At 46.0% G+C, this 11,738-nt stretch overlaps 1 protein-coding gene across 1 annotated transcript in view; it reads right to left on the reverse strand.

Moving 5' to 3' along the window:
• Positions 1-10,056, reverse strand: part of Asxl1 (ASXL transcriptional regulator 1) — a 63,693-nt gene extending 53,637 nt beyond the window's left edge. The window contains exons 1-4 of the mRNA XM_051143454.1: positions 10,000-10,056; positions 4,246-4,328; positions 2,421-2,423; positions 19-127 (exon numbers count right to left, since the gene is read on the reverse strand). Of these exons, the coding sequence (XP_050999411.1) occupies positions 19-127; positions 2,421-2,423; positions 4,246-4,328; positions 10,000-10,056 (252 nt within the window). The remainder of the gene's footprint in view (positions 1-18; positions 128-2,420; positions 2,424-4,245; positions 4,329-9,999) is intronic.
• Between the last annotated feature and the right edge of the window lie 1,682 nt (positions 10,057-11,738).

Below are 11,738 nucleotides of genomic sequence, written 5' to 3' on the forward strand. Positions count from 1 at the left end.
ACTGAAAGATAATTTTACCTTGAGTGTGAAAAGACTAATTCGGCCAGGCAATTTATAAAATAGCCCTTCTCCTCCTCTCGAGTTGGAATGTAGCATAGCATTGAGGCATGCTAGAGGGGAAGTCCCACTGTAAAAGATGAAAGGATAAAATTGGGTCACAAAAATCTGTGTCTACTTACCAAATATCCAGCTCCTCTAACTCATTTCCAAATCAAGAGCAAAGAAAGCAATGCAAAAGCAAAGATTTCACAAATGTTTTATGAAACAAAGCAGTAGACTATAAGCAATCTAAGTTCCTGACGTCCTACCCACAGGGTCTAGACTGTGGTGCATAACAACTTGGAATACCTATCAAGTCAGGGTTAGTGTTTCCTGACATTACAAACTAAATACTCAAAAAAAAAAATTAGTGTGACAGTTCATCTGTGAGCCAGATATGGTGGCCCACACCTTTAATCCCAGCACTTGGAAGGAAGAGGCAGGCAGAGTTCTGAATTTGAGGTAGCCTGGTCTACAAAGAGAAGAAACCTGTCTCCTGTCTTAAATACAAAAAGAAAAAGAGAAACAGTACGAGTCAGCTGGCTGTTTTCCAGAGGACCAGAGTTTGGTTCCCAGTGCCCATGCTGGGTGGTCACAACCTGTTACACTAAGCTACAGGGGATCCTATGCTCTCTTCTGGACTGCAAGCGCAACCACATATATGTGCCATACACACAAACTAAAGATGAAAACATTTCCAAGCCATACGTTAATGAATTTTAAAGCACATACTTTAGCCAGGTACGCTGGCTCATTCTTACAACCTCAGCATTCAGGAGCTGAGCTAGGAGGCCTACCTCCAAGTCTGGGCTACATAGTCAGTTCCAAGCCATTTTGACCTATATTACGAATTTCTATCAAAAACAGAAATGAAATACATCTTAATAAAATTTTACACCATGTGATGGTGGTGCATGTCTTTAATCCCAGCACTTGGGAGGCGAAGCCAGCCTGGTCTACAGAGAGAGTTCCAGGACAGCCAAGACTGCACAGAGAAACCCTATCTTGAAAAACAAAACAACAACAAATTTTCCCTCTACTATTACAAGTTTTCTCACCTAAGAGGAGTGGTACATGCCTTTACTTTCAGCATATGAGAGGCAAAAGCAGGGTGAATCTCTTGAAGTTTAAGGTCAGCCTGGTGCTCCAGGGCAGCCAGAGCTACATTAACAGAGTCCCCAGATTATAAAAATAATAAAAAATTATTTTTATAACTAAATAAATATTTTGGTTATTGGGGCTGGAGAGATAACTCAGTAGTTAACAGTACTTGCTGTTACTGCAGAGGAATAAGGTTCAGTTTCCAGCACCCACATTAGGCAGCTCAGAGCTGTTGTAAGTTAACTCCAGTTCCAGGAGATTTAACACTTCTGGTCTCCATGAGTAAGAAAACACACACACACACACACACACACACACTATTGTTTAAATATCCAACTACATAGTATATGAAGTTCCATAATCTCTGACACAACAGTAAGTTACAAATTGACACTACAGCTGGTCTCTGTGGGGCATGCCTTTAATCCCTTTAATGTCTTTAATCCCCACACTCGGGAGGCAGAGGCAGGCGGATTGCTGTGAGTTCGAGGCCAGCCTGGTCTACAAAGCAAGTCCAGGACAGCCAAGGCTACACAGAGAGACCCTGTCTCGAAAAAACAAAAAACACAAAAAGGGGCAACTTCATGACACAAGAGGACATTTACTAATCTTAAAACAGAAAAAGGTATTAAAAACATAAAAATGTCTATTTCCATTAAATTTATTATTAGAATGTTAGTGCTGGGATCCACCTGTGCAAGTTTTCTTCACTCTCCTTTGTTTTTGGGGTTTGGTTTTGTTTTTGGTTTTTGGTTTTTTGGAGACAGGGTTTCTCTGTGTAGGCCTGGCTGTCCTGGACTCGCTTTGTAGACCAGGCTGGCCTCGAACTCACAGTGATCCACCTGCCTCTGCCTCCCAAGTACTGGAATTAAAGGCATTCGCCACCACACCCGGATTCACTCTTCTTTGTATGTTAAGATAAAATGTATCTTAAGTCCTTATTATTTTTTTTTTTTTACAAAACTAGCAACTTTAATTTACATAGTGTTAAAAATAAATTGAGTGTAAAAAGCCATTAAAAAAAACAATTAATTCTACTTTGACACACACTGCATGCTAAAAATAATTTTCAACAAAAAGCAGTCACTAAAAGCATGCAGGCACATCATCTAAACAAACATCAAGCATGTGCTAGCATCTCCTACCAGGGGATAACCTGCTGTCAAGTCCTTCTGTGACTCCTACACAGGACACCTGTCTACACTAACAAAGCTGCACTCACTCATCCTGAGTGCTACAATTCCTAGAGCAGCAAAAAGCAGAAACATGGACTAATTTACCTTCTATGGGCATTGTGATCCAACAGCAGGGCAGACAGCAGCATGATGGGGTATCGCCCATGGAAACAAAAAAAAAGCACAATTATCACACCGCAAAGTGCACAGGTACAAGTCAAACAGATGAAATGTAGGCAATCCTAAGCATCTCTCCCCATACAACATTAACTAAAGACTACGTGATCTGAGGAGAGTGAAAAGCTTCTATCACTTCAAATGGCTACAGCTTGATTAGTCACATAATATAATAACTGCTTAGGGCTGGGAGGAAAACTCATTCAATAAAGTACTTGTAAAGCAAGGACTCAGATTAGACCTCACACCCCAAAAACCACGTTAAAAAAAAAAAATGGAAGCATGGTAGACAGGCACTTGTAATCCCAGTGCTGGGGAGACAGAAACAGGCCTGGTAGCAAACCACAAGTAGTAGGTCCCATTGAGAGACCCTTTTTCTCAAAAACAGCAAGGTAGAACAGCATCCAAGCTTGTCCTCTGATCACACACACCATGAATCTTCCCATACACAAACGTGTACATTATCCCCCATAGACAAAATGTTTGTTCCAAGTCCCAAAATAGGACTGCTGTTAGAGACGCCACTTTACTTAGTTAAATTAAAAGAGGGGCAGGGGGTCCCCGAGGCAGTTAGAGCTGGCAGTGGCTCAGCGGCTAAGAGTACTAGCTGCTCTTCCAGAAGACCTGGGTTTCATTTCCAGCACCAACATAGCAGCTTACAACTGTCTGTAACTCCAGTTCCAGTGGTTCCAAGCCCTCTTCTGGTCTCCACAGGCACTAATGTACACCATGCAGACACCCACTAGTGTTAAAACACACACACACCAATTAAATTGTTTTTAGTCAGGCACTGGTGGGTGGCACATGCCTTTAATACCAACATACAGAGGCAGGCAGATCTGAATTTGAGGGCAGCCTGGTCTACAGAGCAAGTTCCAGGACAGCCACGGCTACACAAGCAGAGAAACCCTGTCTCAAAAACACTAGCAGTAATTATAACAACAACAAATGGAGAGGTTGATAGAGCGGTGAGAAGAGAGGAAATTAAAGACAGCTCCTGGTTTTCATTCCTCCAATTATTTCTGTTTCTTGTTTCTCTAAAAAAAACTACATAACAAATTGTAACAAAGTTAGTACATTTGTATCAGAGCTGACTACACCAGCTGGCTGTGGATAGTATGTGCCTATAAGCTCAGCATTTAAGCGGTGAAAACATGAGGATCAGAGTTCAAGGTAAGCCCTCAGCCATGCAGTAAGTTGGAAGCCACCTTGGGCTGCAAGAAACTGTCTTTAAAAAAACAAGGGGGAAAAAAAAGGCAATCAGTGGGTTGTTGGAGGGTTTTATGTCACTGAGACCATTTTTCTTGGATCTGAAAGGAAAAGCTTTTCAGTCCTGTGGTGACAGAGAAAAGAGCATCTGCAGCCACATACATGTATGCGCTTGCTCCTTCGTCATTACTAGACCGTGTGAAACAAGACTGTAGGAGAAGCCAGGGCTACAGCAAGACATTATCTTAAAAAAAAAAAAAGTATACTAGAAAATTTATCTGATTCCGTTAAAGACATAAAATAAGAACCTAATTCTAGCTGCAGTTTAAGATCTTAGAGAGGTCTTCTGAAGGAAAAAAAAAAAAAGACACTGTATTTCTGATAAAAATAAATGGATATTCACCCACCCCACTTCCACCCTCAGCATACACACCACCACCATCAGAAACACAAGCACAGACAGACTAGCACGAGGATTTGCTACTGCACACTGCAGACAGGTGCCATGTGAAGCCCTAGTTTAGGCAACAAGCACAACACAAACCTCATTTCCTTTAGTCCTTCTGCCTCTATGACCTGCAGAATCTGTTTCGGTGTCATTGGAGCATCCGAGTAGTTTTCTAACACCTGAAGAAACAGAAACGTCCCAACTTCAATGTGAAAACTTTTATTACCACAATCAAAATGACTTTGGGGCTGGGGCTATGGCTCAGTGGCAGAAGTGCAAGGCCCCAGGATATGTAAGACCTTAGCAGTTCTGATAACTGCATAACTTAATACTGTTAAAATATAGAATATAGCCAGGTGATGGTGGCACACACCTTTAATCCCAGCACTCAAGAGGCAGAGGCAGATGTCTCTGAGTTTGAGGACAGCCTGGAGTACAGAGTCAGTTTCAGGACAGCCAGGGCTAGACAGAAAAACCCTGTCTGGAAAAACAAAACTATATATAGAATATGGACCAGGTATGATGACAAAGCCTTTAATCCCAGTACTCAGGAGGCAGGTGAGCCTCGTTGTGATGCCTGTCTCAAAAAATAAAAATCACCACCACCAACAACAACAACAAAAAACTGCTGCAAAATACTCATAAGATGGAAATACACTCAAGGAACTTTTAGACCAAGTATGGTGGCACATGCCTTTAATTCCAATAGAAGCAGACAGATTTCTGTGGGTTCAAGGTCAGCCTGGTTTATATTTTGAATTCAAGACCAGGCAAGCTACATAATAAAACATCTCAAAAAAAGAAAAAAAAAATTTTTTTTACTAGTACCCATGAGAGAGAGAGAGAGAGAGTGAGTGTGTGTGTGTATGCATGTGTTAATGTGTGCTAGCACACATACTATGTAGATTAGGCCAGTCTCAAATTTACAAAGACTGGCCTGCCTCTGTGTACCAAGTGTTGGGATGAAGGGTATGCTTGACGCCTGGCTGCATGTTCAGTTTTGTTCTGAGGCAGCCTAAGCTACCTCTGAACTTTCCATGTAGCTAAGGATGTCCTGGGACCCCTGACCCCATTGTCTCCACCTCCCAATGCTGGGATTACTAATGTGCGCCATGCCCAGCTTCAGTTCTTTTCCATTATATCGTGAAATTCTGGGGTTAACCACAATATATTTTGCCACTTGACAACACGATGCTATAATTCTAGGTGTAACTGACATAACCAGTGAGGAAGGAGGAAGCCAATGTCCAATGTCCTACATGTGAGTTCACCTGTAACTAAGTCAGCACTTCCTCAGCAACTGCAATGCTCACGCTAAGAAGTTGAACTGCTTCCTCTTCTAGGAAGGAAAAGAAAGACGTCATTATCTTACTTTCTACACCTGTGCAGCTGCTGTGGGTACTCCAAGCTAGCAAGTCTAACACTCAAGGTCTCCTTGTCATTTAAAAAAAAAAAAAAAAAAAAAAGCAGCAGAAATTTCCAAAGGAAGGTTACAAAAAGACCTTGTCACAAAAGGAAATCAAAATTTGGAGAAGGGAATACTAAAACAAAACTCCCATTTTCCCTCCTTAGTCTGTTAGTTTTTACACTGCTCTACTACAAACATGCTTCTACTTCTGATGATCCGGAGCTTACCTACCTCTAGCCGTGACTTCTAGCTTCAGATTCAAGCAGTTCTGTAGGACTCACCTAACTGTCCATTCAATTTATTCTATCTAATGCAGCTCAGCAAGTCTAGTGTATCTCCCCTCCAGCCCTATCCTTCCCCCTACATAGCCTACCTTGGTTGGCACTTGAAGCCTTTCTAACCACCTAATTCAGCAACACACATGTGGCAGCCTTCGCTCTCATGTACCTGGTTCACTCCCACAGGCCACAGTGACCCAACACAACAGCCTCCTCAATTATAACCTAAAGTCCGTCCAGCCCTGTTCTCCTCAAACCCATTCCCATCTGCGGGGATCCCTCATTTTAAAAAACCACTGGGAACACCTGCCTTGTACCAACCAAGCCCAATTCTAGGGATTCAGGGTCTACTTCAAAACCATGCTCAGCAACTCTGCCTGTCTCTCCACACGCAGCAGAAGGCAAGTTTCCAGAACCCACCTAGCCACTAAAGCGCAGCCTTTAGAGTCATATAGAACAAGATTTCAATTCTACTCTTCCAAACTGAGGCAAGTGTCCACGAGACCTGAGCTAAGGGCTCTTCCTCTCCAGGTCACTTCTCGGATGAATGAGAACATAAGTAACCACCTGTAGGCACTGCAGAAGCTGCCACCCAGGCCTCTCAGTCACCTGTCTCCCACGAGACTGCCTCACGGCCACCACAAGCTTGTGACCCAGCAATTACTCATTGTTCCACGCCATTAGCACACTTTGCAAATATGTTCATATCTATGTCCTCTCCTTCCTCAGCCATTCTTTCTTCATCAGCTTCTGCATGCATGGCGTCCTCTGTGACAGGCCTCCCTACATACCACTAACCCTTCAAGTCTCAGCTCAGAAAGGCCCTTCCTTCCGGAAGCTCTCCCTGACCTACGCCAGACAGAGTCAAAGCGCTCTTTTTCAGTGCTCCCACTGTTCCACAGCACAAGTAATCATCTCCTGGGGCAGGGTACTTCAAAGACATGTGAACTAATCCCTCATATTTATTCCTAAACAAAAGACAGAAACCACAGAGCATGGTGGCACACGTCTTTAATCCCAGCACTCAGGAGGCAAAGGCAGGTGGATTGCTGAGAGTTCAAGGCCAGCCTAGTCTAGTCTACAAAAGCGAGGCATGACTGTTACACAGACAAGCTGTCTCAAAAACAAAACACAAGCATACCTGTTTAAATCTATGCATCTCCAGTAACATGTAAGCTCACAGCTCTGTTCATGCATCTGAAGCCCCCACCCCTGAGAAGACTAGAAACTCCTCCTCCTCCTTACAGTCTAAGATTACCCTAACGCCAAGACAGGCAAGGGTAGCCAACCTTGCTAGTCAATAAGCCTACAATAAGCCTTACTTAGTACAAATTCCTGATGTTCACTATCACAAGACACCATCTCTTAAGACACCAGATGAGCCAGGAAATCTCCTACAAAAGCAAAGCATGACTCTGAAAAAATATCTACTAACTATTTAAAGAGTAGCCAGAAAGAGCTGGAGAAATTTTTTTACTTTTTTGTGTTTGTTTGTTTGTTTTTTCAAGACAGGGTTTCTCTATGTAGCCTTGGCTGTCCTAGACTCACTTTGTAGACCAGGCTGCCTCTGCCTCCCGAGTGCTGGGATTAAAGGCGTGCGCCACCACCCCTAGCTTGAGCTGGAGAATCTTAACACAGAAGAAAATAAAGAGAAGTTATATCTAAAGATACAAAGTACTCAGGGCTACAGAGATGGCTCATAGGTTAAGAGCACTGCCTGCTCTTCCAAAGGTCCTGAGTTCAATTCCCGGCAACCACATGGTGGCTCACAGCCATCTATAATGAGATCTAATGCCCTCTTCTGGTGTGCAGGCATACATGCAGGCAGAAGACTGAATAAATAATAAATAAATCTTTTTAAAAACTCATTTTTATTAAAATTGTATATAAACTGCTAGCCTTCAGAACAATTCAGCAGTGTTCTATTCCAGTCTTTCAAGATCGCACATTTCTGAAAGAAAGAAGTTATCTCTCCTACTAGAAAGGACCAAATAAAGATGTAAGAATGTGTGACAGGACTCTTTTTTTTCTGAGACAGAGTTTCTCTGTGTAACCTTGACTATCCTGGGCTCACTCTGTAGACTAGGCTGGCATCAAACTCACAGCGATCCATCCGCCTGCCGCTGCCTCCCAAGTGGTGGGATTAAAGGCATGGGCCACCACACCTGGCTGACTGGACTTTTTTTTTTTTTAATGGGAAGAAGACTTAAGTCTCCCACCCCCACAAAAGCACAGAAAATTCTAAAACACAAACCACATAAAAGACATGCAAAAGTGCATACCATGTTCCCACAAGTCCTCTTTCAAATGTACAACTACACCACAAAGAAATTCCTGTTCAGATTACTATTTTTAACTGAAGAGCCACAGAAGAAAAAGAAAGAACTTAGGCAATTAAGCGTGAGGGTGAGCCAATGATGAAATAGAAACAGCAACCGTAACCTTGGAATTCAAACCACAGTAAACTTAAGAACCTAAAGAGGCTTAAAATAACAGTGGATTCCAATTTGCTAGAACCTTTCAACTAATAAGAGCCAAAGACTCTGAGATGAGAAGACTTTACAACTGTCAGGACGTAAGTAACAGAGGACTTGAAGGTGCTTTAACCTACCTCTAACAGAGGTGCCCAGAGTCATAAACAGCTGCACACAGAAACTCAGAATTTCAATTAACAGTCAAGACTCAACAACCTCCACAATATAGAAAACGCGCCTCATTTCAGCTTCAGACCTCAAGCTGTCTCCAGGTGAAGCATCATTGGAGAAATCCTAAATTCCAAGATCATAAAAGCTAGCCAAAGGTTCTAATTTTGATTGACTCAGAAGGAAAAACAGGCCACCTAGGAGTTTCAATTTCCATATGCCAAACAAAAAAACAAACCCAGCTACAACCTTCAGACAAACAGTCCCCGTTTCTGTTCCCAGGGTAACAAGAGAAGACATGATGGGGTAAGCCAGTGGAAATTCAAACAGCGGTAGCTCAAACAGCTCGGGTAAATCAGTAACAGGCTTTCACAGGGTCCAAGAAAAGGGCGCGCTCTAGATTTTTATCAGCCACCAACACTTTTGAGGCAGAACTCCCTTTCCAGTAAGAGGAACAATTAGAAAGCTGAGCTTTACTCCATTCTTCAAACCGAATTACTACTAATTATAAATACAGGACATCAACAGACAAGTAAGATGAACCACAATCCTGCACTGTGACAGCCTGAGGACGTGACATTTCCCAGAGAAGTATAACCTATTAGGATTGTCATCAGCAACATTTTATAAGAGCATGCCTCAAGCTTTTTGGCTTTGCACTTCTTGAATCCAAAAGGCGGCTACCTCACAAGTCCACTGAAGCTGGGAAAACAGAAAATCCACAAATCCTTTGGGCAGGCAGCTAGATTCTTTTCCCTCTTTTTCCCCCTAAACCCTCTGAAAAGGAGCCTCAACAGACATTATTGCAAACTATACTCAGTTTCTCTGCAAAAATGCCTACCTCTACTGCAGTCACAGAGGTTCAGTGTGATTGGAATGTCCATGGGGCACCTACATAATAATCACTTAAGCAGCTGGCAAAAGTGCTGTTTCTAAGGCAGAATCTCGGGTTCAGTGTGTTTAAAATGAGCCCAGGAAACAGTGTTTTAAACAAAGTCCCCAGAGTGCCCCCACCCCGCTGGGCACTCAAGTTTGAGAACCACTTACTCAGGGTTCAGATTGGTCCTCAGCAATTGCTTCCCGACACACACCTGGTTTAAATTGCCAAAGCTCCAAATGCTTCCCTTGTCCTTGAAACCAGGGGCGCTTTGCCACCCCCGCGATGCCCAGTGACGGAAGCACTTCCGACCCTTCCCGGAAACCTAACTTCCTCAGATGACTAAATGGCGCTTCCCCGGACCCCCTGCTGAGGCCAGCGTGGGGGAGGGGGTGACTGGAGCACGGGCGCTCCAAGCAGCTTGCCAGCTCGCCCCTCCGTAGGAATTCAAGGGGGGGGGTCCAGAAAAAAGGCGACCCAGCCTACTGGGGCCGGGGACCTCCCGCGTTCGCCACCCAGGCGGCCCCGCCCCCTGCTGCGGTGGGCAGGGCCTCGCCCCTCCCCCGCTCCGGGAGTCGGGCGGGAGCCCACCCCCCCAGGACCCCCCCCACCGCCCGCGCCCCCCCCCCCGGCAGCTCGCCTCACCAGGCGCGCGGCCTCGGCCCACGTGCGCTCCTTCTTCCTTTTCTGTTTGTCCTTCATCCTCCTCCGCGGCGGCGGCGGCGGCTCCACGCGGGGCCTCCGGGCGGGGCGGGCTGGGGCGGCGGCGGCGCCGGGCTGGGGCGGCGGCGGCAGCGGCGGGGGGCGCGTGGCGGCGGCGCGTGAGAGGACTCGGGTGGGGCCGGAGAGGGCGGGCGCACCGGGACCGGCAAGCGCGAGACCCGGCGCGAGGGCCGCGATGGGGGGAGGGGCGGCGGCTGCACGCGCCCGCGCTGCGTCAGTCGCCCACGGGGGTGGCGGCGGCGGCGGTAGCGGCAGCAGCAGCCCCGCGGTGGCTAAGGAATGCGGCGGCTCCGCATAACCACGGGGTCAGAGGTCACGCCTCGTCGGGCCTCCGCTTTCCCGCGCTTCTGGTTCCCAGGACGGACTAGTGGCGGGCCGGGATGGCCAGACGAGGGGTCCCCTTCGACGCTCGGATGCGTGCGTGTCTGCCGTGGGTATGTGTGTGTATGTGTGTGCCCGCGTGTGTGTGTGTGAGAAAGAAGAGTGAGGAGGGGGAGTGTGGGGTTTTTTTTTTTTTTTTTGAACAAAAACAAACCGAAAGGGTGGTTGGGATTTGTAGTCCTTACTGGCTATTTGGCCTCTCCCGCTCCGGAAGAAAATGGCTACCTGAAGAGCTTGGACTACATCTCCCGGCGTGCGCGGAGACCGTGTTTTCCACCCACTCTCTTCCGTACCCCGCTGCGTTCAGAGCTCGGTAAAGAAGGGGGCGGGAAGTCAGTCAGGAAGGGATGAGGCGGGGTCTCGCGAGGTTCGGGAACTAGCGGAGGCCGTGGGTTTCTGGGAGGTGTTGCTGGGAAGGGGCGGTGGCTGGACTCCCCCAGGCGGCGGTTAACCCGTACGGTGCTTTTTAGGTACTTGGGGCTGGTCCAGTGATGGGGAGGAGCCGGAGTTGGTTGTCCCTCCCCTACTAACACTTTGGGCACTAAGTAAACAGTTTTCATCTGCACTTCTGGTGGGTGACAAAAAAACAGGACTTTCCCTTTTGGCCCACCCCTAAATGACTCAACTGGCGCATAGTCATAAGCAAAGAGACACTCATATCAGTAAAAACGGTTATTGCACGATTGACCGACCTAGACGGTTACCCATTTCCTCTTGTACTTTCATACCGCTGTGTATTTGCAAAGGATGCACCTGCAGCCTGCAGCAGCATTGGTACCAGGTGAATTTGGTAATCCGGTGGTAGGTAAAGACTTAGGAACGCGCCTTAGTGTATTTTTAGAAGCAGTCCCCTGGAGAGAGGTCAAGTCCTCAAGTAACTCCCTGACATCTCTAGACCCCAGTGAGCCTCGGTTTGATCTACGGTAGCGTTAGCACCCCACAACATTGGTGGGGTAAATTAGTATAAGCATCTAGAAGCTTGGAGAGAGAATGTGGAGGGTCCTGATAATTTTAGGCTCGTGTTAATTTGGCTTCTGGCATAGAATGATAGCTGTTACTAGAAGCTCACAAACAAGGGGCAGTGGAGCCTCTCAGAGCCTTGATTGCAGTGTTAAATGGGATGAGGTTTGGGGCACCCAGAACATAAAAGTATTTTTCTGTATGTATTTGTTGAGTCAAGGTCCAGAAACATTTCTACAGTCAGTCTTGACCTGGATTAATGACCGGTTTTTGGTTGGTTGGTTGGTTGGTTTTGGTTTTTCGAGACCGGATCTCTCTCT

This window comes from Acomys russatus, chromosome 4 (assembly GCF_903995435.1).
Source record: "Acomys russatus chromosome 4, mAcoRus1.1, whole genome shotgun sequence".
NCBI lineage: Eukaryota > Metazoa > Chordata > Mammalia > Rodentia > Muridae > Acomys > Acomys russatus.